Here is a 27,305-nt window from a genome sequence, read left to right as displayed (position 1 = left end):
TCTGTCAGATCTAGTGCCAGACTCCAAGTCCTAACAGTATGAGGGAGGGAGAGATGGAAACATACGCCAGAGGTTTGTATAGGGTGCCTAGGTTTGCACCCTCAGAGATGTAGAGAGAGCTCAACTTTTAGAGAAGAACAGCAGCCGAGAGAGAGAGAGAGAGAGAGAGAGAGAGAGAGAGAGACTCATGCTCTGAAACACAATCCCCTAAAACTTGCTGCCCCCAGCACACAAAAGCTCACATCAACCACATCGAATCATGCCCGGTTTTAAATGGAATCTCATCCCCGGCCCCGCGAATTTCAGGCCGCCTCCAGCTCAAACGCTGATGTCGCAGGAACAAGACACCCCAGAAGAGGACACTTCACTGAATTATTGAGTGGGATCAAAATTTCTGCTGATGGGGGAAATGTGCTTTTGCAGCCTTGGCAATCTCCGATGACCTTTAAAAGACCTTTCCCCTTTCCTAGGGAGATTCTCTGCGGTAGCCAACAGCTGGAACAGGGGCACTTTTTGCACCAACCCCACTCTCCCCCCTGCCCCAGATTTGTGATGGGACAAGTTCCCATACGGAGAGCAAAGGCCTGTTTTTAAAGCATCTTTATCTATTTAGATGCAATTAGTGCGCTCACCTTGAGTTCACCTTGAAGAACTCAAGTGAAACCCACCGTTCTCCTCCCCACCCACCGTTTTGTCCTTACAACCACCCCGTGAGGTAGGTTAGGCCAAGAGGAAATTATTGGCCCAAGATCACCCGACAAGTTTCAAGGCTGAGTGTAGATTCGAGTAATTTCATCCTCACAACTACCCTGCGAGGAAGGTAGGTCAGGCTGCGAGAGAGAAGACCGCCCTTCCAAGGTTCCCTGGTGAACTCCATGGCTAAGCAGAGATTTGAACCTGGGTCTCTAGACCGACTCTCTAACCACTACACCGTGTTGTCTAGGAAAATGTCTAGATTTAAAGAAATAATGACTGTTGGTATGTGTCCTTCCCCCACCCACTGCAAAGTGTGAGTGTCCCAAACTCCAACCGCTTGACCCCAGAATCCCTTCCCACCCACCCTCCTCCAGGGTTCAGGATTTTTATAAAAGATCACTCTCATTTTGAAGAGAATCTCCCCCCGCCCGCCCCCCGCCCATTAGCTGGTATGTCTGTGAGCATGGCAGGGGGCTTAAAGGGGGCAAGTCATGATTTATTTAAGGAAGGTGTTTGTTTGGGGAAATACAGTATATGACCCTCCTGTAATAGTAATAATAATAATAATAATAAAAAAGGCAGGTAAAAAGCTTTGCAGTAATTCCCTCTATTTCCGATGTTCACAGTGTGAGGTCCATTCCTTATGGAACCAAAGCAGTACCATCCAAGCACTAAAGGGAGGTATCAGCAGGCTTGGGGGAACCCAAAGGGTTGCAGAAGTACAAAAAATCAAAGAGGGGGGAACCCCCCAAAACAGTCGCATGAGAACGGAGCACGCTCTGTGGCTACAGAGTGCTGGCTGACGTTTGAAGAGGCCGGGGACAGGAAAAACGGGCAGCAGAATGGAACCGAATATTCCAGAAGAGGGCATGGCTGGCTGCCAGGCTTCTTGACCAGGAAAGCTTCACACTGCCACATTTTGTTGCAGGTCCTACTTGTCTAGAAATGACTGTCTTTATTCAAGTTACGTATTTCTGGCACTGAAATACAACAGAGAGATGCTCAGGGCTTGGCAAGAGGGTCCTGGAAATCCCTGTTTCTGTTCATTTCTCCATTCCATACCCGGCTCTGCCTGTCTAGTGAGCAAGTGGTAGCAATGAGGGGAAAGAGGAGCAGCTGGTGGCCATGGCCATGAGAAGGTGGACTCACTCGGGGAGGGGGCTCATGGGGGGTGCCTTGCACAAGGGCCCTCCAAAACCTGGAGCCGGCACTGCTTATCCTTTGCATCAGGCATCGGCTGAGAAGCAGCCCCCGTTTCAAAACATTTCAAGTTTTTGCGGTCAGTTTGATTATGATTCTTCCTTTTCGTATTTATGGCAATAGTTACGAATAGTGAGAAAATAAACGACTGATGGGGGGGGAAAGAAGAAGAAGAAGACACTGTCTGAGGCCGGTTGTCACGTTCCCTCGGCCCCCTCCTTCCTCATGCACACACACAAGAAGGGCGGCTTTAGCCTCACGCCTTTAATTCACTATCCACAGGTTCATTACAGATGCAAATCCTTGCAGACCCTCAGGCTACAAAGGAATGGCAACAGGGGACCCAAACAGGAGCTACGATGTTGCCAGGAGTTTGAAACAGGACTTGCTGGCTAGAATAACTTAGGGAGGGATGCCCCTCCTTTCCAGTGATGCTCCCCTACGTCGACCCTCACGCATCGCCAACCGGGTCGACCGTCTGAGCTCCGCCTCTAACTTTTCCCTCTTCACTCTGTGCCACAGTCTAGCATCCCTCAGGTCACACCCCACGCTCTCCTCCTCGGTGCTCATGGAGGAGGGAAGGGGGGGGGGGCTTCAGGCCCAGCCATCTGGGTGTTAGCATCCTGAGAAGCACGCCTATCCATATCTGAACTCGCTCAGGAAGATGCCTCCCCTGGTTCTGGCTGTCCCCCTTCTGAATCTGAACTGCTAACTATCTCCATACACTCAGAATCAGTCCTGACATCTGTCACTCTTTCTCTTGCAGAGGGGAAGAAGTGGTGCTACCTCTCCCAGATGTGTCATGACCAAAACTGTACAGGTAATGCAAAGCATTACACATCACACAGCTCCCAATGGGCTTAATTGACTTTAAACAAGGCTTGAACAAGCCAGCAAACAGAGGACACCTTCAAATACAGGAGTGTCCCCTGCTGGCCCTCCAAAACAGAGGACTGTCCTGTGTGATGTAGGATGCCCGGCCACCCTACTACCCCCCCCCTCCAAACCATGGTTAGCAAATACATTTTGAACCAAGGTTAAAATCTCTGATTTGCGAGAAGGCCATGGTTTTACACACACACGCATCATGATTAATGTTGGGAGGGAAGGGGGGAATTGCTCCAGAGAGGGGAAGAGGAAGGCATATGCATTCCTGAAGCTGGCTACTGTTTTACAAACCACAGCTTGCAGGGAACCAGGGTTACGCTGGCCCCAATTCATTAAACTTCACAACTTAAAGCCTTCTCCTCCTTTTCACTAAAATGGTCCTCCCCACGCACTCCTGTGCCCTCAACAGAACCCCGCCAATGGGACCAGCTATTCAGTGAGTGTGCAAGCAGAAAACAATCGCCAATCAACATCGTCACCAGCAAAGTGAAGCATGACTGGAACCTCGCACCGTTCCATTTCAAAAACTACAATGCCAGGCCAGGCCTCATGTGGAGCGTGCAAAACAACGGCCATACGGGTAAGATACCGCGACATCTTTATCAGTGGATCCTATGAGAGTCAGATCATCCATTCGTCTGCCACTTACATTTGCTTATGGGTCCAAACAATCGTTCTGCAGCGAGAATCATGCTTTGCTTTGTTTTTAGACGAGGCACGCTTGTGGTCGTAGCAGCCGCCATCTCAAAAGAGGCATTCCGTTCTAGTATAGTAAACATAATAACATTTATTTATTTATTTATTTATTTATTTATTTATTTATTTCTATACTGCCCAATAGCCGAAGCTCTCTGGGAGGTTCACAAAAATTAGGATTTTAAAAATCTGCTGCCCAATAGAGGGCACCATTCTCATCAGTTAAGATTTTTTTGTGACTTCCCTCTATTTCCAGTGTTCCAGCGGGGAGTGCCGTTGCTTATGTACACAAAATGACACCACACAGACACGCACACATGCGCGCGCACAGACACACACGAAGGATGGAACGGCAGGCTTGGTGGAACCCAAGGTTTGCAGAAGTACAACACGTTTTTAGGAGGAAAATAACCCCCAAACTGTCCAATCAGGATTGAGAAAGCTCAGTGGTGACAGAATGCTAATTGGCTTTTGTGGGGGGAGGGGGAGAACCAGAATGCATGGTGGGAGGGAGAATGGAATGGAGCCTCATGGAGGAGGGCATGGCTGGCTGGCTGGCTAGAATACGGAACGGGAGCACTCCATACTGCAACATTTAGTTGCAGGTCTCAACAAACTTGATTAATCAGGTTGCATTCCTGATTAATCAATTAAATTCTGCAGCCCTAGTTCCCCTCCTTTGAGGTAAGCTTCAGGCTGGAGAGCAGGTGTAACATAGTGGATAAGAGAGGGAAGTGAGGCATTTCTGGCACAAATTTCACCTCTGATGCAAATTTGCTCCGTCAGCGTCAGCTAGGAGTCAAACTCTACACATTCATGTAGTTCTGTGATGGTTTCCCCCAACAATTCGTCTTTGTTCTTGGTTTTGGGGCTGCAATCCAATTAAAACATTTTGAAGCAGTCAGATAAGTTTTGGCCCATTACTCAGTTGCATTTGCATAAACATGCAATATGGGCAAACAAAACATTTCAGAACCAAGCAGGATAGTTCCTTGTTAGAAGATCGCATGCTCATTAGGGCAAACCCCACATATTTTAGGAGATGCTTTTAAACATCTGGGTTATTGCTTTGTTAACAAAATTGTTTTTTGAGAAGGCAGCAAGTCGACAGAGGCTTATTTATTTATTTATTAAATTTATTAATCGCCCATCTGACTGGTCACCCAGCCACTCTGGGCGATGTACAACCCACCATAAAACAATTTAAAACAATAAAATTTTACCATAAACATTTTTTTTTAAATACCCTAACCCACCCCAAATGCCTGCCTGAACAACCACATTTTTAATGCACGACGGAAGCTCATTAAAGAGGGGGCATGACGGAGTTCCCTAGGGAGGGAGTTCCACAGAGTGGGGGCCACCACAGAAAAGGCCCTCTCCCTCGTCCCCACCAGTCTAGCTGTCCTGGCTGATAGGACAGAGAGGAGGCCATCCGAGGCTGATCTTGTTAAGCGGCCTGTCTGGTGCTGCTGGAGGCGCTCCTTAAGATAGGCTGGGCCGGAACCATATAGGGTTTTAAAGGTCAAAACCAACACCTTGAATTTGGCCCGGAAAACAACTGGTAACCAGTGCAACTCCTTCAGCACTGGAGTGATGTGATCTCGCCGGCGGCTGCCTTTAATCAGCTTATGGAGAAATGGTCTTCATTCATTTCTGGAGGAATGTTTTTTAAGATAATGTGTAACCGTGCGTGTGCGTCTGTTTTCCTCAATGTTGTACATTCAGGTTTTTATCATCAGTTTAAATGGTCCCTTTTCTTTTCGTCACCATTCCCCACCACGCTCGGGTTACACTGCTGTTTCTATATCATTTTTATAAATAGTATTGTTTATCACTGGGGTCTCCAACAAATTGCCTGTGGGCACCAGTGTGCCATCTGTCTTGGCACCTGCCCAGCTCCCAACCCCTCCTGATTTTTATTTTATTTCTTAAGATTTTTTCTAATGGTTTTTAAAAAACAAAACTGGGAGGCCTCTAACCAGCAAAGCAAAGCACTGCCCTCCAGCGTTTGGGCTGAAAAGGCTGGTTTTGTGTTTTGGAACTCAGACCCCCCAGCTCGGCCTTGTAGTTTGGATCTTAGGCAAGTGGCTTTTTATCTCACCAATTTGCCTCCCGGGAAATGAGTGTTTCAATGACCATGCTAGCTATTTTGTTGAACAGGCAAGCCTCCCCCATGACAGCCATGTCGTGAGAGTGCCTCTGGCACGCTGTCAACATTCCAAATGTGCCCACCAACCCGGAAAGGGACCCCCTGGTTTATCATCCTAAAACTCTGTGGGGGAAAAAGCAAAACTCGACCTGACACGGGCCCTTTGAATTGCTTTGCCTCCATCAGCCAAGGTGCAGCTGGACGGTTCGGCGACGGTAGAAGCGGGCGGTCTCCAGGGTAAATACAAAGCTATGCAATTTCACTTCCACTGGGGAAACAACGAAGGACGAAAGGGGAGCTCCCGGATCAGCCCCGGATCAGAGCACAGCATCGATGGGGAGAGATACGCCATGGAGGTAAAAGCAAGCAGGAACCCACAGCATGCAATGGTGTCCCTGCACCATTTTTGACCCTCCACTTAATGGCCTTATGGCGGGGCCCTTTGGACAGCCTTATTATAACTTCAGTTGTAAAGCACTTGACTCATATTTCTCTTCGCCCCCAAGCGCCCTTCATGCTTTGCAACTGCTTCTGCATTCCTGATACGTTAGAGCAACCACTAAACTGGCTGCCAACCCTGAGTTTTAAAAAGTCGTGTGGGGTATAAAGGGGTCCTGATCAACCTCGTCCTCCATGCTTCTCTTGCAGCTTCATATTGTCCACATCAAGGAAGAATTCAACGATGTTGCAGCAGCAGTCGCAGGAAAAGGCATAGCAGTGCTTGGATTCTTTATAGAGGTATGGAAGGCACTTGGCTTCATTTTAAAACACTGGTTTTAAAATTGGCAAGTGGTGGAAACTGGCCTGGGCCGTGGGAATCGTCAGAGCCGCTTCACATTTACGTGATGCTGCAGATAACACAGGTGTTCGCTGGCTCGCTGGCAAGATGAACTGCTACTGTTGTTGGGGAGAATGCTGTGTCGGGAAGAAGCCCCCCAAAATGACTTGAAATGCATCTTGCGTCACCTCTACCTGCCAGAGATGGAATTAAAACACTTCAGCCTGGTCATGCAGCTATGCTAAAAGGTGTGTCTGTGCGTGGGTGGGTGTTGTATTGGGGGCAGAATTCAGCAGGTATCTAATCTTTATGGTTATTAAGGTATCGTATGGGCTGTTAAAGGGGACCAAAAAAAACAGTGACCCCTCAAAATCATGAAAGTGACCCCCAAATCACAAAAGTGACCCCCCCAAATCACGGAAGTGACCTCCAAAAATCACAAAAGTGACCTCCAAAAATCACAAAAGTGACCCCAAAATCACAAAGTGTCCCCCAAAATCACAATCACAGTGACCCCCCAAAATCACAAAAGTGACCCCAAAAAATCACGCAAGTGCCTCTTTATTTCGTGCCAGCCCGTCCAACATTTCAGAGATGAACTCCTTCCTTGGGGGCTACAGAAATATAATGCTTCATAGGGGGCTGAACTGACAAGGATATGAGAATCCATTACCACTTACATGTGCTTGGCCATAACTCAGTAGCAGAGCGCATGGTTGGCATGAAGAAGGTTCTAGGTGCATTTCCTGGCTTCTCCAGCCCTAAATGACTCCGGACCAGGACACCTACCTGACCGTCTTCCCCCACCCCCCGCCCCTTGTACACCCAGTCAACACCTGAGATCTTCTGAGGAGGCCTTATTGGTTGTTCCATGACCAACAGTGTGTCACCATGTAACAGCATGAAAGTGGGCCTTCTCTGGACTTTACATCACTGAAGTTGTTCATAGCACCCTGAGACTATTCTCTCCCTTTGTGTTGATCTCGGATGCTCACCGCCTTGCCCCTTCCCTGCAGTGGCATCCCTCCCCTGGAACACCCTCCCACAAGTTGTTCAAGAGGCAGAAAGTGCGCCGAGCTTTACATGCCTTTTGAAGACATAATTTGTTTACACAGGCTTTCCCTGGCTCATGATACTGCTCTGTTTTATGATCGTCTTGTAATGTTTTAAGGTATTGATTGTTTTTCTTGTTCTTACACTGTTTTTAGATTGGCTTTATACTGTGTTTTACATGTCTATGTATGCACTGGTTGGAGGTTTTAGGATTTTAAGCGATGTAAAAGTAGTATAATAAATACATGCAGTAGCGGGGCTGGCAAAGACCTCCGTGGCTTAGACCTTCGAAAGAGCAGATGCCACCAGGTGGATGGAACTAGAGTCCGACTCAGTACTAGGCAGCTCCAGAAGTTTATACGAACTCAAGAAATCGAAGGAGGTGAAGTAATCACACCCAAAAATTACTTTTGTCTGTGACAGGCTGGCAAATACAATGAGAACTACGAGCTACTCCTTTCAAAGCTAAAAGACATTCCTTTCCCAGGTAAGGAGCCAAGACCGAATGCAAAGCCGGGCTTTTAAAAACAAAACATAAAAATGCGCAACATTCTGGAACCGGAAAGGGAACCGAGCGGGGCGGGGGGAACATGTAAGAACTGCAGAAGAGCTACATGCCCTTCTCTCCAGCGGCCGGTCATTTGGTCGTTCCTGGCTTCTGCGCAGTTCTTTCCCCATTCTAAGCGGAGCTTAATGCTTAGGGTGTTTCTGGCAGTGAGAGCTTTAAGCTACAACAGGCTGGGGGGGGGGTAATTTTTGGCCCCACCCTTTTTTGCTCCTCCCCTTGGCCTTAGGCCACGCCCACCACTGGGATGCAGCTCTTGAAAGCTTCTCCAAAATTGAATTCTGCTCTTGGGCTAAAAGAGGTCCCCCCGCCCCGCCCCGCCCCGCCCCCAGGGCCAGAAGGTCTGATCTAGTCCTGCTCTTCGTGCGTTCAATTCCTTTTGAAAAAGTAGCCCAGAAACACTCATGCGACTTCCACTGATCAAAACGTGGAGGCAGTTGCCAGAACAGCGGCCCAAATGATGTGTCATGGGACAAAAAACTCTTTTTAGGAAACGAAACTAAGATGCCAGCTCTGTGCCTGGATTCCCTCATACCTCAAACAGAGGACCTCGCTCAGTTCTATCGGTACAACGGCTCTCTGACCACACCCGGATGCAGTGAGGATGTCGTCTGGACCCTGTTTGAGAAACCCATTCAACTTAGTGTGGGGCAGGTGAGACAAATCAGGTCAGCCGTAGAGCAGGACCAACTTTGTTTTAACAGACCTTATTACATAGGCGCCTTAAGCAACTTGCCGTCAGGATTGCGCTCCCTTTAACTGGCACATTAGTATTTTCTAGTAAATCAACAGCCCCACCTGCTGGTTGTTAACATCCACACGTTGCACTTCACTTCAGTCTAGTGTGCCCAGTTAACTCTAACGCACTGCCTCGAGATATCCACTCCATAATTTTGACTATGCGAATGAGCACTCTGGGGTGACGTGTTTTGACTCAGGAGCAGTGCTTTAAAAAAAAAAAAAAACAAACCCAGGAAGGGGGAAAGAAAAGTCTAGACAGGAGAGAAGGCTGGAAGGGTAAGACTTTAGCCATTAATGTTGGGAGCCCAGAAGGAAAGAAGTATTAGGAACAGGATGATGTCTCCCTCACCTCCGCCCTTTGTCCCTTTAGTCCAATTCTGTCAGAGTGGTGCTGGGGAAGGCAGAAAAGTAATCCTTGGTGTTCTTGGTGGTTCACAGATTGAAGAATTCTGGATGAAGCTGTATTTTGGCAAAAACAGAGACTGGTGGATGGTGGATAATTTTCGACCCATTCAGCCTGTGTGTGGCCGAATTATCTACAAGTCAGACTCAAATACCCTTTCGTCTCCAGCAAAAGCATTGCTGCTAATACCAACGGCCGCATACCTCGCACTCTGTCTTATCCAGTGATTATTTCTTAAATGGCTCTTAATTACAAAGCACCCAATCTTGAAAACACTTGACCTGTGCACAGCTGACACTCGCATTGACAGGCCAGGGGGCTTAGGCTGACCAAAAGGAGCTACAACCTCATGACCAACATATAGGAGTGGCTTTCAGACAATAGGGTGTCCCGGGTCAAAGCCTCCTAATTTTACCATACAGTAGCTGTATCCACACAGAGAGCCGATCGTAGGGCCAAAACAAAAGTGGGGAAATATTCTGAATCAAATTCTCCTTCCATGAGCTTGCTAGCTAGCAATAAATGAATGCAGAGAGACCTCCTGTCAGGAATATTATTTTCCCCCAGTTATGAGCTTGTTAGATCAGCCTTCCCCAACATGGTGCCCTCCAAGATGTGTTGGACTACAACTCCCATTCTTTTCAGCCAGGCTGGCCGTTGCTTTAGATGTAGGGATTTAACCTCATTCCCTTTTCCTTCCTGACACTGCATCTTTTAGGAGGCTTGCCCTCGCGTATCTCCTCTTTCCAATATTATTATCTACATAGCGCTTACAACAAGGCACTTCACAACTGCAGAGAGAACACGCACAAAGTGTGAAATGAATGCACTTGCCCGGTAAAACCTATAACCTTTGAATTTGTCAACAGAAGGCTGGACTTATGAGGCAAAGACAGGATTTCTCTGTTTTTCACATCATGCGAATGCAAGGGACCGTGAGATTTGCAGGGCTGAATCTGCAAGGTGACATTGGGGCATACTTAGTATCCCTCCCTGCCAATTCTTCCCCAGGAACAGACCCTTCTCCCCGCCTCCCCCTGAACATTTTAAATCTTTTTTCACCAGCTGGGCTCCAAAACCTGAACAGTGGGGGCTGCGGGCTCCGATGTCAGTGGGTTAGCGAATCCACTCCGGGTTTCAGTCAGAACTCTAAAGGAGCTATCCACGGTGCACCCCTCGGATAGCTCCTTTGGAGTTCTAACTGGTTCTGATTCACCTCCCCACTGATACTGGAGCCATCAGCCTCCACTGACCTGAAGTGAACCTAGCTGTGAGGGGGAATAGCTGGCCGGGGGGGGGGGGATTTGCAGAGAAGACTTGAGGTGGGGGCAGGAGGGGTTAAGGACCCCTCTTTCTCCCCCTAAAGGCTCCCTCCCTCTATGTGAGGAATTACTGGATCTGTGTGTGGCCCCCTCATGTGGCTAGTCCTTGAACTGCAAGTGGTAGTGGTGAAGAACCTTCTGGACCTTGATTGACTCCGCCCACTCAGGCTGGCCATTGGGTCCTCCCAGACAGGAAGGAGTATAAGAGGCCTTCCTGTTCCAGTTGAGCCTTGATAGAGCAACAAGGTCTTCCTTGGCCCTGGCATGTTCTTGGACCTTAGGTTACCGTTCAGTCCTGACTCCTTGCTGGCCCCAGGGCTCCTGGCTCACCTCAGGCGGCTGGCAAATGCAAATATAGAAACCTGGATATGCCAAGATAATAGGATAGTCCTTTAAAAAAAAAATTCACTTTATACTTGAATGATAATACCTACATTTGGGAGATGTCAGAGATTCCCAAAAGTCAGCCTTGAATTCTGAAATGTTACCAAATTCGGGTGCCATTTTGTTTCACCTCTAACTTCTCACCAGCCAGCCATGTGCTGAAGGCAACATGATCGTGATTTAATGTTGAGGTTTTTTAAGTGGATTCGGGTCGTGCTAGCAGCCCCTGAAGGAGGAGATGTCTGTGACGTTGGGCAGGCACAGCACGCAATAAATAGGCACTCTTGGGACTTCGCCACTTGTTCTTTGGGGGATTGGAGTCCCTCCTTGTTGTTGTTCTGGGTGACACATCTCTCATCATCCCCATCGGCCATAGTGGCTGGATACTGATGGGAACTGCAGTCCAACAGATCTGGGTTGGGCGAGGCTGTGCTGGTTCACCACCCCTCACTCATAGGACCCTTAGAAGAAAACAGCAGTTACTTGCTGAAATTGGCTTACATTTGCATATGAATAAAAGAAATTGCTCCGGAGACAAAGGCATTCTTTGTTTTTCAGTGATGGACATAACTTGGCGCAGCGGGTACCACCTTAAAAGAGGCATTCCCTGTTGTGTGTGAGAGGAGGGATACCTCTTCTAAGAACAAGGTTTGCTACCCATGGATTTGTACGCACTTACATTACAAAATAATGGGTTGGATCCAGACCTAGAGCAGCCCCGCTGAAATCAGTGGGACTTAAATTAGCCATGACTAACTTCTGTCCCATTTATTTCAATGGGTCTTCTCCAAGTATGACGCAGTTTTGATCCAGCCCAGTAGGCTTCTCTTTAATCTTAGTTAATTGAATTAATTTGAAGTGTCTTTTCAATCAATTGATTAAAATTTAAAATTCAATCGATTAATCCAGTTGATTGATTGACTAAAGGCCTGTTGGAGACTGATTTCCAAACCACACAATTATCCAGATTATTTCCTTCTGCCAGTAGCAGATGTAATGCTATTGGCGTTTTACCGAAGCTTAACTGTTGTATGCAACATGTGCTTTTTACTGGAATAATTTACGACAAACTTTGGTTTATGCAAATACAATAAGCGTGACCTCGCGCCAATGCAGTGTGACATCAGGAACTACCATTGCAATCAGATATTAGGCTCTGTATAGTATACTAGGATAATGGTTATTTGGGGGGATAACAGTTGCTGGTGCCATAGGACAGTTTTGTATGCAACAATCTTCTTAAAGGCTAAGGCATGGGGGCTTCACCCCAGCTTTATAAAGCAAAGCGGGTAAATTATTTTCTTACTTGCACTAAATTTAATAGCAAAAAGCTTCAAAGAAGAGCCAAAAATAGCAAAACGGGGAAAGAAATAACACAGATATATTTATATATTCAAGGTGAATCCATAAAACTGTATCGGTATTTTTATATTATTTAAGAGCTTTTGGTTTGGGGTGGGGAATCAAACAAATAAAAGATTGCAATCGAATGGTGCTGACTGGATTCCTTCCTTTAAATTGCTGTTCATCCCCCCGTGAACCACTTAAGAGTTTTTTTCCTGCCAAACAGAAGAGGTGCTGAGAAAGGTGTCTTACACCGCCCCCCCAAGAAAAAAAAAACCCACTTGGGCAAATTTTTAAAATCCTGATAAAAAATTTGCATTTAAATAGAATGTAAATCTATATATTAACGTTATTTTCTCACAAAATACACACCCTTAAATTCTCTTTGATTCTTTTCATGTTTGGAGCCCATAACCATATCTGAACATCTGGACAGTGTAAAAAGCCAACAGATAACTAAGTTCCAATCACGTTGAATTTGTCTGGGAGTTGTGGATCCGGAAAGTTCACATCAGAATGTACAAAAATGGAATTCCTCAAGCATTCCTATAACAAACCTCAACGCAACCCTGTGGCCAAAAAGGTCAGCCATGCCAGCTTTACAAGTCAAGACAGACCGTACTAGACCTGCGCTGAAAGGACTCGAGAGAGATTTTTCTGTGCATTTCCTCCCTCCCACCCAAAAGAAGGGCATTTGGGCAAATATTCTCTGAATATTCTCTACCACTTTTGCTGAAACTAAATCACCAAGAGAAAATCCTGATTTAAATCAATTTTGCCACTGACAGTTTTTTCACATATTTCTTAAACCAGAGTAACTCAGGCCTACGGGCCAAATGTGGCCCTCTAGGGGTTCAAATGTGGCCCTCTAGGGGCTCAAATGTGGCCCTCTAGGGGTTCAAATCCAGCCCCATTCTAAATGGCTGAAAGGTGTCTCTTAAGGCTTAGTTCCTGGCAATAAGGGCTTAATATGGTGGTGTTTTAGCTCCAACCCCTCTGCCTCTGGCCCCGCTCCGCTTCACCTCCTGCCCACCCATGGAATGCCAGAGCTCCTCTGAAATTAAATTCTGCCCTTGGGCTGAAGGAGGTTGAACACCCCGTCTTAAACAATGGTACAACTCTGATCGCTAAAACATGTTAATTTACAACTCAGCACAGCATTCTGCAACATCAAGGAGGGCACACTTTGGGTAATTTTAAGTAGCACATAATACTCGTTACACCTGTGTCATGCTGCCGATGCAGCGGCATTACTTCAAGAAAAACAAAACCACACACAGGTAACACTTTTCTTCGGGGTCTCCAAAGGAACTCACTACAGGGACAATTAACATAGCCAGTGTGGAGAGACACACTGGACAGCAGTGTGGTGTAGTGGCTAGAGTGCTGGACTGGGAGTCAGGAGATCTGGGTTCTAGTCCCCACTTGGCCATGAAGCTCACTGGGTGACTTTGGGACAGACGCAGAAGCTCACCAGGTGACTCTGGGCCAGTCACAAACTCTCAGCCCAACCTACCTCACAGGGCTGTTGTTGTGAGGATAAAATGGAGGAGGAGGGTTATGTACGCCGCCTTGGGTTCTTTGGAGGAAAAAAGGCGGGATATAAATGTAATAAATAAAAAATAAACATATATCATTTTAATTTCTTAATTAAAAACAATAATAATGCACATGTCATAATTTTACATGCATGACAATCCACTTATCACCAAAACAATAAAACAGAGCACAGCCCTCCCAAAATTCTGTCTTTCAGCTTGAGTCCACAACAAAAATATAAATAAAACTTCTCTCTGAAGCTTGATTTTTCTGCTGGCCAAAGAAAGAAAACAGCCTGTACTCAATTCACTCCAGCTCTGCAGCAATCTTCTCAAAATGGACCAGGATCCAGCAACACAGGAACAACTTTGTAAACAGCCCTGTCTCAAGGGTTCAGGGTCTTACAGAGAGGAGAAAGCAAGCTTCTTCCACCTGCATTTTTGGTAACTGCCTAAAATGGTAGCCACTCCCTATCTCACTCCTTTACTGAGCTTATGCAGGAATACTCCCACTTAGAATTCTTAAAGAAAAATATAGCAGTGGGTTACATACATATATACACACACACACAATACTATGTAGTTTTCCCACTCCACTCCAGTGTTCCTTTCTGCTCTGTCTCCAATCATCCTTTCCTATATTCCAGAAGAAAATTTCCCAAATCCACATCACCACAATCCCTTTACTGGGGCACTTGAACATCACAAAATATTGTGCAAGCTTTGGAATTCTCCAGAAGTCTTCATCAGGAAAGATGGCAAACGAAGGAACAACAAAAAAGTGTGTGCTGATGTTCAATGGAGTCTGCATTTAGTTACAGTCTTAAGATGGAACGTGGGAAGAGGCTGCAGGTATGCAAACTAGGCTGTACCAGGTACAGTGATGGTTTCAAGTTGCTGGGAAGATGAAACAACCAAACAATGATTAATTCCTCCATTTTCAAAAATAGAAAACCCAGCTGTTGCTCAAAAGAAGTCTCCATCCTTAGGCAAAACACACAGGTGGACCACAGAAGTGGAGAGAAACTAGCCAGTTTTTATGTCTATGCCTTGCTTGATGAAGAATTCTGGAGAACCTAAAAGCTTGCACAGTATTTTGCAACTTTTGAATTGGCCTAATAAAGGTATTACAATTATATGGATTCAGAGGTGCCACTAGGATCAGATCTGGGGTGAGCTTTGGGGTCCTGCAGTCCAGAGCGGCCCCCCAAGCATTTCTGGGCAGGTGAGACTGTGTGTGTCGGTTCAGCGTGCATGTGATGATATTTAATTGTAACTACATTATTTTTAATATATATATTAAAAATATTTTAAAATCTGATGTTTTAATTCTAAAATACCATTGATTTTTATCCACTCTGATGCCAAGAGACTTGCTACTGCTCCCCCTTGCAGCAGCAGTAGAAAAAAAAATTCTGAAAGAAAGAAAGAAAATGAAGGAGTGGTAAGGGTGAGCTGCCCCACCCTCCAGAAACAGTTGCAGAATTTATCCTCCCCCAAGAGAATAATAGAAAAATGGTTAGCCCACGTTCGCAAAGAAGATGGAGCATTTCAGGACTCTATTTTTGCCAAGCTCTAGCTAATATTTGGTTTAGCCCTTGAGCAAACAGTTGAATAGCAAGCCTGTGACAGATGCCCCCCCCTCCGCAAAAAAACCTGTCACAGGTTGTTGCCTGGGATTCCAAATCCTAAATCCGTCCCTCCACCCAATACCACATTTTGTTCTGCATTCTCACAGAACGATGGCGTACTCTCAGCCCTACCATGAAAGCATTATTCTTAAAGATTTTGCCTATTCACAAGAACAGACGCATGCAAGCTCCGTTTTTTGGGTGGTGGTGGAGGGGTTTGGGCATTTGATGGGCCGCCTCCCCGCCTCCTCACTGCTGCCCATTCCCTTGCTTTCTCCCTTTGGGCCCAACCACCCAGCCCCCAGAGGGAGAAGGCGAGTTGGGGAGAGCTTCTCTCTTCTCCTACTGTTCACTTGCTTAGAGGGGCCAGGAGAACAGGCAGTGATAGCAAGGACAAGGAGGAGGGAAATGGCCAGCAGACTCCAACAGTTGGCAAGTAGGCCCCCTGCTGGGATGTGGGACCTTGAGAGGTGCCTGACAAGGCCACCCCTTGCCACCAGACTTGGTCCATCTGCAGATGCACCAACTGAAAATCCACTTCACCCTCCGTACACCCTTAAAGACAGCTCCCTATATCCTTGATGCCTTCTCAAGGAAGGGGCAATTCCAGGTCATAGAATATTATGACCTGGAATTGCCATAACCTAGGGGGCGGGACACACACACACACACACACACAGAAACTCCCAAAATAAGCCCCAAATCTCAGGCAATGGTCTCGTAGATCTCATAGAATCATAGGGCTGGAAGGGGCCTACAAGACCATCGAGTCCAACCCTGCTCAGTGCAGGAAGCCTGGTTTCCAGGCCGTCTCCCATCCAAGCACTAACCAGGGCTGGCCCTGCTTCACTTCCAAGATCAGACGAGATTGTTGCTCGACATCATAGAATCATAGGGTGGGAAGGGGCCTACAAGACCATCAAGTCCAACCCCCTGCTCAGTGCAGGAAGCCTGGTTCCCAGGCAGTCTCCCATCCAAGTACGAACCAGGGCTGACCCTCCTTGGCTTCCGAAATCAGACGAGATCGGGCGCATCCGGCCCTTTGCTCTAGTCATGCCCCCAGCTGAGCATCTGGCCCGCCCAAAACTGCACAGACTTTTGAACGAGTCGCTCACTCTGCTCCACACCAGATGCCGTTTCTTGTCGCTCTAATTACAGGGCTGTATCCCAGCGCGACAGGCTAAATCAAAGCGATAGTGAGTGGTACTGCATTGTTGTCATCCCTCCCCCAAAGAAATAATTAAAAACTGGGTCCTTTGTTTGCCTCCCCTTTGAAAAGCAGTTATGATGGAATAATTTGCTGCTGTGTGATGCGGTTTGGATGCCAGTTCCCAGGACGTGCGCTTAATGTGGCTATTTATCATCCAGATGCTTCTATTTCTCCCCCATTAATTGGCGATGCACGCCAAGAACACCGAAAAGGAGAGGTTGTGCTATTTTGCAGGCGCTCCTCCTAAGCAGAGCAGCCAAAATGGAACGCAGAAGCCAGCTGAACAAAAACATAAGAACGGGGGTCCCGGTGAGCAGATCTGGATCTTTGAGCAGGTGTTGTGGGTGCTCTCACAACATGGCTACCACAGAGGGGGGACTTGCCCATTCACGCAATGGCTGCCCTGGTGGGCACGGCTAGTCACAAAGCACTAATTTCCCAGAAGGCGAACTGGTGAGAAAAGAAAAAGTAACTTGCCTGAGAACCCCAGTACAAGGCAGAGGTGGGCTTTGAGCTCCAAAACAAATCCACTCTATTGAAGCCAGTTTTCTGCTCCAACATCCATTTCACAGAATGCAACCTGATGAGGCTGAGAAATGAGTACCTTGGCCAAGAAACTGGGTACAGGGCAGAGATGGGTATTTGCCCCCACACACTACAACAAAGTAACCGTTTCACGGAAGGCAGAACGGTGATGCACAGAGAAACACACAAAGCAGGCGAAACACACACCACGGCTGAAGAAACAGCATACACCACACACATGTCCCCCAAGATACATCCTGCCACATCGTCTGGGTCCACAGGACATTCTCTAATACCCCTAGCATCCCTTTTAAAAAAATTGTTTGGCTGGTTGGGCATTCTTCAACATGAGGTGTGGGGCTTTTTATTTTCTAAGAATGCACCTGGGGTCCAAAGGCATTCTTGGAAATAAAGATGACCACGTAGTGGTAAATGTTGAAGTGCAGGGCACTCACGGGGACTCCCCAACCCCCCTTCCCCTGCTCTTCCAAGGAGAGCCCAAAAATTTAGGCAGCTGCGTTGATCCATGTCAACAAACAAATTCAAGCAGTTTTCATCTCCAGCAGAAGCAGGGCTTTTATCAAGTGAATAGGGTGTAATTGCCCATTCAAGACTAAGCCAGTCCGAAATACTTTCGCATTACAAGGGGGAACAGTATATTGTTACTGGGAAAATGCATTCTTCCCCAGCAACTGTGAGGACATTTTGGCTACGTAAGCATCAGCACTCACCCCCTGAACATCAGAAATAGAGGGAACTGTTTCCGCAAAAGCCATTGAACAATAACACAGATTAAGAGCAGTCTGAAATTGCCCCAGTAATCCCTATTTGAATCCAACTTCTGAAGGTCTCCTCCACCCCCTTTGAATGGTAGCTTCCTCGGAACAGACAAGCCAACAAGATGCAACTCAAGAGAGGACTGATGAACGCCTACGCCCAGAACAAGCCACCGCTGTTGATGTTGGATCCGTGCCTTTCTCCCAACAAGGCGACAAACATACATGCGCCCGTCCTGCAGAAAATATGTTTAGACTTAGAGCCACCCAACTTGAGGATACAGGTTGGCTGTTTATTTTACCAGAAATAAACTTCCTCTTCTCGGCCATTCAAATGGCGCCAATTTGGGCCTGTGGAGTTTAGGTTGGCCTGCGTGTGCCTCGTTTCCTGTGGGCGTTTCCCCTGAAGAACTTCCACATTCATACACAAGATGAAACAAAAGGATTCCTACGTTCATATGCAAAGCCAAATTTTTGAAAAATGGCCCAAAGATGAATAGACTCTTTCGAACCCGTGGGTGAAAAACAGGAACCCATGGGTGAAAAACAGAACATATGAATCGGCATTATGGAAGGTCAAACTCTTTGCCCGCCCAGGATTGTCTGTTCTGAATGGCAGCGGCTCTCCTATGGGCGAACAGAAACCTGGACATGGTGCAGTGGTATAGTGGCACCAGTGTCAAGGGTAGGCATGGTTGGGCATCTGCTGGGGGCCCACACCCCAGCGGGGGCCCACTGACAAGAGCCCCCTGGAGTTGCTCCTCCTCTTCGCCATTGCAACCTGCTTCTTCCCCTGCTTCTCGCTCTGGTCCAGACAACAGCAGTGGTAAGAAGAAAGAGCAAGAGATGCCATGGCCTACTTGTCAAGCAACAAGTGGTAGCAACGCTGAGAGAGACGGCGAGGTGCAAAAGCAGCTGGTGACACTGGTGGTGAGGGGGTGGACTCACTGAGGGAGGGGGCCCATGGAGGGCATCTTGCCCAAGAGCCCTCACAAACCTGGACCTGGACTGATGCCAGGGCTTGTAGGGACGCAGCGTCAGCACCTTTTGATTAGTAGGGATACCGACGTCACTTGCCACCGCCCTCCGGCTTCCCTGTTCCCTCTGAGCTCAGCTGCAGGCCTTACAGTAGCTGGGGGGGAATGAATTCTCCCAGCAGCAATATATAGTTCCCTGTCGTAATGCAACAGTATTTGGGGGGGCTCCTTAATGGGCAATTAAACTTTACACAAGACCTGCTCCAGGTAGAGATGACAAATGCCAGAAGTTATTGACTAGACGTGGGTGCACACACAGCTGCCTGAATTTTTGGATTCTCCCCAGGGCTATAGGCACGACGAACTCCTGCACTTCAAAATTTACCACTACACCATGGCGTGGTCCCCAGCACCAAATTCTGCATTTTCCTGTTGCAATTGTAGAAACCTAGAGCAGTTGCCACATTCATCACCCTTTGCGGAGCCTAATTTTATAGGCTCGCTGGTATTGTATCTTCTTCCCTGTTAGACACCATTCTGCCATGTTTTGGCTGCAGGCCTCAGTGCCCAATATTCCCAGTTCTGAGGTAATGAGAGGGATGGGTGAACCCTCGCTTCCAATCCAGATTTATCAGATTAATTGCTGGATACCTGGGGTGCTTCCAAACGAGGCTTTTATTCATGGAGGATAAAGCTATCAATGGCTACTAGTCCTGATGGCTACATGCTACCTCCAGGATCAGAGGCAGTGAGCCTGTGTACACCAGTTGCTGGGGAACATAGGCAGGAAGATGCTGTTGCACTCATGTCCTGCTTGTGGGTTTCATCTGGGCAGCTGGTTGGCCACTAGTGAACAGAATGTAGGACTAGATGGACCTTGGTCTGATCCAGCATGGCTTTTCTTATGTTCTTATTATCACCCTGCTGCGTTCATGGGATTTTAGGGGGGGTCCCAATGACACCATCTCCCACTTTTCACCCTCCCATGTTTTCCCACCACTTTGACTGTCTTTTTTCTTTCCATCCCCAAAATCCATTAGCCGCACAATGCCTTTTGATTGGTAGCACTAGATTCCCTTCTTTTAGAAGCACCCCGGGGAAACTGAAAAGGTGCTCAGAATATTTCCAGAACAGGGCTGCCTCACCGGGTCTGAATCAAGTCCTGGCCTATTAATAAAGGTGAATGTAAGTGATCCACATTAGTATGCAGGGGGCTGACCTTAAGCCTAGCATGGACTGCCCAGTGCCTGGAACGCCACATTGCTTCCTTTCTAATCAAAGTGGATATTGAATCCATTCCTAAACCTATCTAAAGTCCGCACAGGGGCTTCTGTGGGCAGCATGTCCTCTTCTTTGGAGACAGAGATTGTGTGTGTGTGTGTGTGTGTGTGTGTGTGTTGGTGGGGAGATCCATTCAAGGGGACAAGCTTTGTATGAGCCAGTATCCCCTCTCCCACCATACCCCCCCCACACACACACACCTTTACCCCAAAGTTACAGCTTTGGATGCAGACACAGCTCACCTTTTCTTCCATTCTCATCTTCCAGTTAGATAAGACTTTGACATTAAAAAAAAAATTTTTTTAGGATGAATGGGAATTTCTCACCGCAGGCTGCAGCTCAAACGGAACAACAAAAAAGAACATTGTCTTTAATAGCAGCATATAAAATGCTCTCCAATGTTTCACGGCTACAGCTTTATTGTAGCTGTTTTAAAGCTTTATGGGCAGCATATTTCAAAATGTTACGTTACACGATCTCACAGACATTCACCCAAAGAGGTATGGCACACAGACACGGGCACAGCAATGAGCCTACAGCAATTAAGGGCGCAAATCCTAACCCATGTTTAGACAGAAAAAAAGCCCTACAACTCCCAGCATTCCCCAGCCAGCAACTCAAAGGGAACAACAAAATTCCCCATGCTGACTGGGGAACGCTGGGAGTTGTAGGGCTTTATTCTGTGTAAACATGCATAGGAAAATGCCCCAATGCACACATCTTTCAACACTTCACATCTCCTGTTTTCTGGGACCTGTCCCGTTTATCCGTATTTTTTTTAACCTTATGACATGTTTGAACATGAGTGTTGGTAGGGGTTGACTTTCTTCTAGTTCAAGGGGTGGCATTGGTGGCAGCGGGACCATGATGGAGGTTTATAAAATTATGCATGGGGGAGGGAGGGAGAGAGAGAGTTTCTGTCCCTTTCATATAATGCTATCACTTTTGGGGCATCTGATAAAACTGATTGGCAGGCGATTTGGGGCAGACACAAGGAAATATTTAGGGGCAGTCCTCCCTCCAGACGTGGTACCCTCCAAATGTTTTGGACTCCAGCCCCCATAGGGGGGAAGGCTTGCATTGGACTATAACTCCCATAGTACCCAGTCAGCTGGGGCAATGGGAGTTGTAGTCCAACACATCTAGAGGGCACTGGGTTAGGGAAGGCTTGCCAATGAGAAAAAATCGCCACAATGTGGTAGCAAGGTTAAGATCTTCCTCTACTCTCAGGCATTTGCCAATGTATGTTCGGTTTTTAATCAGGCCATGGCAAGGATCCCCAGCCTTTTTGGCCCTGTGGGCACATTTGTGAATTTGAGAAACCACTGTGGCCCTGACAGAGGATGTGGCTAGTCATGTAATGGCTGCCATGGGGGCCTGGCTAGCCAAAAGTGAGCTAAAGAGATGGGTTGGGGAAATAGCGGGGCTAGAAGCTGGGAGGAAGGGAGAAATAGCAAGGCAAAGGGGCAAAATTTCCCAGTGTTTTTATTGAAACATTTTTGAAATGGGGAAGGAGTGGAGAGCTTCATGGGCACCGTTGGAGGTTCCCCATGTGCGCTCTGGCGCCCATGGGTCCAGTATTGCAGACCCTTGGGTCACAGGATATTGTTTGGATATGTGTATGTGTGTCTGCTGTCTGTTTATATGTTTCTAGCTAAACTGTTTTTATATTATGCACAATATTGTATTTTTAAAAGGTTTTAATCTTTGCAAACCACACAGAGAGCTTTGGCTATTGGGCAATATAGAAATGTAAGAAATAAAATGACAAAATTTTAGTCTTGTGGCTTTCGGCGGATGCTTTAAGCCAGCCACGTCTTCTACAAAAGCTGAACGCCTGTTGCTGTATCTCTGTAAAGAAAGGGACTAGAAAATAACTTTGGAAAGCTGGAAGGCAAATTAGAAATGTTCGGGTGGAGCTGCAGCTTCCAAAGATAAGACAAAGCCTCAAGGGTGCCCAGGGAGGAGTTTATTAAACCCCCACACATTTGGAGTCACAACGTTAATTCCTCAGCGGTGACCAGCACGCATACATGCCCAAACCTCCATCACTTCACAGGGTTGTTGCAAGGATAAAATGAGCCGTGGGAAAACTACACGGCTTGCCACCCTGGCTCCTTGCAAGAGGGATGGGATGAAAATGCAACTGAAAGGCAAAATCACAAGTGCACAATAACTGCGTATTTTCACCCGTAAAATGATGCAGTCTATGGGATTATAGGAAACGCTTGCAAGTTAAGAACTATATTATTCCCAATCTGCCAGACAGCCTGTGTCACTCACTTACCAGCCACACGCCTCCCTCCAGCTTCTGCCGTCTCCTCAAGTCGTCTCCTCGCCGCTTTATTTATAAAGGCGTTTTCTGCGCCTTTCCCCCAGAGCTCAGCTCAAGAGGCCAATTCAGCTGACACAGCTGCCCCAAGTTTGGTGCCTTTGAGGCAATCAGGGAGCCTCAGCCGGCTGTCCCAGCTTAAAAAGGTAGCCCAAACAGGTGTGGGCCCGGCTGAGTGAAGAGCGCTACCTCCCTCAGCCGGGGGCGCCCACTTTCTCCTCACAACAACCCTGTGAGGTTGGCCGAGCCCAAGGTCACACAGGACTAGGCCCAAGGTCACACAGATGAAGACAATGTGAATACAACTGTACGTATATTAGAAGATAACAGACGCATCTGCATCACAGGTATATACAAATTATTATTATAGTTTGTTCTGAGGATCTTAAAGTCCATACAAAAAGTCTTCCAGGGCAACGGGCTCGGGGGTTAGTTAGGCGACCCCCGAGCCCATTGCCCTCCAAGACTTTTTGTATGGGCTTTTAAGATCCTCAGAACAAACTATAATAATAATTTGTATATACCTGTGATGCAGATGCTTCAGTTATCTTCTAATATATGTACAGTTGTATTCACGTTGTCTTCATCTGCGTAATCATATTGTTCTAACACCAATCCTATTTTAAATAGATCTTTAATGAGCTTCCGTCGTGCATTAAAAACGTGGCTGTTCAGGCAGGCATTTGGGGTGGGTTAGGGTATTTTAGAAAATGTTCTTACTGTGGAATTTTATTGTTTTAAACTGTTTTATTGTACGCTGCACATCGCCCAGAGTGGCTGGGTGACCAGCCAGATGGGCGATTAATAAATTTAATAATAAAAAAATAAAAAAATTACCAACACCCACTACGTTATTGTATATTGTGACAACATTACACCAGTATTACCTGACCCACTTACAGTTGTGTGCTTGTTTGCTAATTTCCTGTCGGTTTCTACAACTGTGGCCCTTTTTTGTACTTAGGCCCAAGGTAGGTCACCCAGCGAGCTTCATGGCTGAGTGGGGGGATTTGAATCCAGGACTCCTCTCTTGACACTATAAACTTTTCACCACACTGACTCTTGGCTTGACTTGTGAATTAAAGGCACGAGCATCTTTTATCACTTTTCGACAGGTGTGTGTGTATATACACATACATACATATAAGGACGCCATACTCCTTTACACCTTTAACTCCTCTGCAGCTGAGAAAGAGACGCCCACTTCCTGTGCGGTCACCATTTTTAAAATGGAGTCTCTCACGCCATGGGCCCTGGGTAGGCCGCAGCCCAAACTGAGCACTGTCGCTGTTGAACCCAGCCTACTGAGTTCAAGCTCCACAGAGGCGTTGATAACTGATTTACAAGGTTCTGTACTTGGGGTCTCCGACGTGGAGCCCGCAGACGTGGAGCCTTCTGGGAAACGGGGGTTTTGCGAGCAGCCGTGCCCGCTATGGTGGCCATTTTGTGATTGAGGAAGCCTCCCACACCATGGCAGCCATTTTGTGAGTGCCCACCGCACTTGACATTCCAAATGTGCCCACTGACCCAAAAAGGTTGGGGGGCCCCTATAATAATATAGGTGAAGTAGAGACAGCCCTACTGACAAAAAAGGAGCAGCAATTCCCTCACCCCCACTAGCTGGGGATGACTGGATGCGTAGTCCAGCACATCTGGTAAGAGGCTGAGGAAGGCAAACACGTCCTCCCAAAACGCTCTGAAAAGGCGTATCGATGTGTTTGAACTGCCCAAAGCGTGTCACAACGTTAGAAGAGATCTCATAGATCAGCCTTGTCCAAGCTGGGGCCCTCCAAACGTGCTGGGACTACAATTCCCGTAACTCCCAGCCAGCGTGGCCATTGGCTGGGCATTATGGGACTTGTAGTCCAACACGTCTGGAGGTCCCCAGTTTGGGCTGTCGTAAGTCGTGACGTCCCAGTTGCCCAATAGTCCGAAAAATGCGGATCAGCTCATTTTGAAAGTGAATTCGCAAAGCTCGAAGTCCTCAGACAGACCTGTCCAAGATGGATACCATTTTACAAGGGGCAACGTTCAGGATATAAATTCATTATTCCATGCCAGCTCTGACAGAAAACAGAAAAGGTCCCTGTCCAGCAGCTTTATCCATCATCATAAAAATTTAAATGATACTCATGATATAGTTCTTTGTCATGAGGGAAAGCAGAAGTCACACACACACACACACACACACACACACACACACACACCCCGTCGGCTGAAATTGGGTGCAGGTGGAAAACAGAGCCCGGCCTCCCTTTAAATCAAATGAGGGACTTAGGGTGTGAATCCTATGCATGCTTATACAAAAAAGAGTCCTTCAACTCACAGCATTCCCCGGCTGGGGAATGCTGGGAGTTGTAGGACTTCTTTCTGCCTAAACATGCATAGGATTGTAGGACTTCTTTCTGCCTAAACATGCATAGGATTGTAGGACTTTTTTCTGTCCAAACATGCATAGGATGGTGCGTTAACTGTGCAATCCTAAAAAGAATTATGGTGAAGGGGTCACAGCTCACTGGTAGAGCACATGTAGAATGTAGCAGGTTCAAATCCTGGCATCTCCAGATAAGGTTGGGAGCTTATTGACCCGCTGCCAGTCAGCATAAACCATGGGATAGTTCCCTGTCCAGACGTTGTAGGCTGGAAATCCTATTAGCCCCAGCCAGCATAGCCAATTATTTATTGCATTTCTTTCTGGAATGAACCAAGGCGGTTTACAAACCTTCAGAAAACAACCATCAATGGTGAAGGACGATGGGTGTTGCAGTCCAAGAACACCTGTTCCTTCTCCCTGGTGTAGACCAGAGGTGGGCAGAAGGTAGATCTCCAGATGTTTAAGGCTTCAACTCCCAGGAGCCCCTACCAGCATGGCCATCGGTCAGGAATGCTGGGAGTTGATGTACAGAACATCTGGAGATCTAGCTTCTGCCCACCCCTGGTGTAGAGAATACCAACCTAGACGAGCCAAAGGTCTGCTTCTGTTTAGGGCGGCTTCCTGTGTTCCTAGAGCCATTGCCTGTTGGGTGTTTGGACTTTCTGGTGGCGAGGCCCCAAGATACGTATATTTTATTTGATTTCTATACCACCCAATAGCCGAAGCTCTCTGGGCAGTTCGGTTAAAACCGTAAAATACAAGACAATGAAATACAATATAAAAATGCAAAAGTTTAAAACTACAGCATAAAAATAAAAATAGTAACCAAATAGGGAAAGATTTAAAACACAGTACCAGATTTAAAACAAAAACTGAAAGACAGAAATGGCTGGGAAAATAAAAAGGTCTTCACCTGGCGCTGAAAATAACATAATGTAGAAGCCAGGCGAGCCTCTCTGGGAAGCTCATTCCACAACTGGGGTGCCACGGCAGAAAAGGCCCTCTTCTTCTTAGTAGCCACCCCTCACTGCAGAAAGCTCCACTGGCAATATGCCTCGAAACGGGGTGTCCTGGGGGCAGGATGGAGGTGTCCTTGGATTGAAGACCCCCCCTTCCCCCCTGTGAGGCCTCAGCTGGCAGAGGTGTTTTCCTGACGGGAGGGGGAACCCGCCAGTGACAGAATAAGGTTACGTCTTCCCTCCCCACACACACCCTGAATGCTCTGTGAAGTAGCCATTATCGCAAACTTATGTAATACAACTGCAGGGCCATTTATTATCTTTTAAAGGAAAACTTTCAGGAAGGAGCAGTTTGGAGCCGAGAAAAATAAGGTGGGTGGGATACCACCCAATCTTGCGGATCTCATTTTTCATGGCCCTGGGTGGAGACGGGGATCGGTTGCACCACGCAGTAGCAACTTCAGAAGCGAATGCTGCCACCAGCTGGCTGCACCATCACGCTTCTTTTTCCCTTGGAACAGTGCGGTGACTGATCAGATTCACAGCTAAAATACAGTCCCGCAGTCCACCCTTTCCCACAATCTCACTGTAAATTTATAGCTACCCTCCAAACTGAAGGGAAAAAATATTTGGGGTGGGTTGGGGTGAGGGAAAGGGCCCCCAAGGAGTCCAAAGCATGCTCACCGGCCACAGAACTGGAAATGGAAAACTGGGGGCAGGGGAGGAATGGAGTACCTTCGAGGAGGGTATGGCTGGCTGGCTGGCTGGCAACCTCAACAGAAGCACCTTGCACTGCAACGTTTTGTGGCCGCTCCCCTTGTAACTGACTTGGAACTCTCAACACTTGGGACGCGCACCTGGACGCGATGCTGTGTTTTAAGGCGACGTGAGCGATAGGAACGTTCTGCCTACGGCATTGGATCTGCAGTGCCTCATTCTCACACGCACATCATCTGCTCGGTGACCCTGCGGTCACCCAGTGCTAAACGGGCGCACCATCCAGCTGTCGACCAGGAACCCACAAGCAGGACACGAGTGCACCAGCACCCTCCCGCCCACGTTCCCCATCAACTGGTGTACAGAGGCTCACTGCTTCTGGTCCTGGAGGTAGCACAGAGCTATCAAGTCGAGTAGCCACTGATAGCCTTCTCCTCCAGGAATTTGTCCAACCTCCTTTTAAAGCCAGCTCCCTATCAAAACTGATCAATAAAATCAGCCCGCTCCAATTTTAAAAGCAGCCTTCTCCAACTTGGTGCCCTCCAGATTTGCTTGACTATAACTTCCATTATCCCCCAGCCAGCATGGCTGTGGGCAATGGGAGTTATAGTCCAACACCACTCAAGGGTGCTGAGTTGGGGAAGGAGAAGCTTCTTTAAAAAGTGCTTGCTAGTGAGGAATTGGAGGCACCGCGTTGCAGTTGCATCCACAGTATTTAATGTGACTGGATAATACAGTTACAGATAAACAGGTTCACACCATA

The 27,305-nt window shown here is 47.3% G+C and overlaps 1 protein-coding gene across 1 annotated transcript in view; it reads left to right on the top strand.

Annotated features, from left to right (window-relative positions):
• Positions 1-12,366, top strand: part of CA4 (carbonic anhydrase 4) — a 39,641-nt gene extending 27,275 nt beyond the window's left edge. Inside the window, exons 2-8 of the mRNA XM_084823091.1 lie at positions 2,663-2,716; positions 3,194-3,364; positions 5,819-5,988; positions 6,281-6,370; positions 7,887-7,950; positions 8,519-8,682; positions 9,208-12,366. Coding sequence (XP_084679217.1) covers positions 2,663-2,716; positions 3,194-3,364; positions 5,819-5,988; positions 6,281-6,370; positions 7,887-7,950; positions 8,519-8,682; positions 9,208-9,399 — 905 coding nt within the window. The 3' untranslated portion in view covers positions 9,400-12,366. The remainder of the gene's footprint in view (positions 1-2,662; positions 2,717-3,193; positions 3,365-5,818; positions 5,989-6,280; positions 6,371-7,886; positions 7,951-8,518; positions 8,683-9,207) is intronic.
• The last annotated feature ends 14,939 nt before the right edge of the window (positions 12,367-27,305 follow it).

This window comes from Heloderma suspectum, chromosome 16, assembly GCF_057233095.1.
Source record: "Heloderma suspectum isolate Gila_16-S chromosome 16, 16-S_ref, whole genome shotgun sequence".
Lineage (NCBI taxonomy): Eukaryota > Metazoa > Chordata > Lepidosauria > Squamata > Helodermatidae > Heloderma > Heloderma suspectum.
Note: the sequence above shows the minus strand (reverse complement) of the source record. Positions and strands in the feature narration are given on the sequence as shown.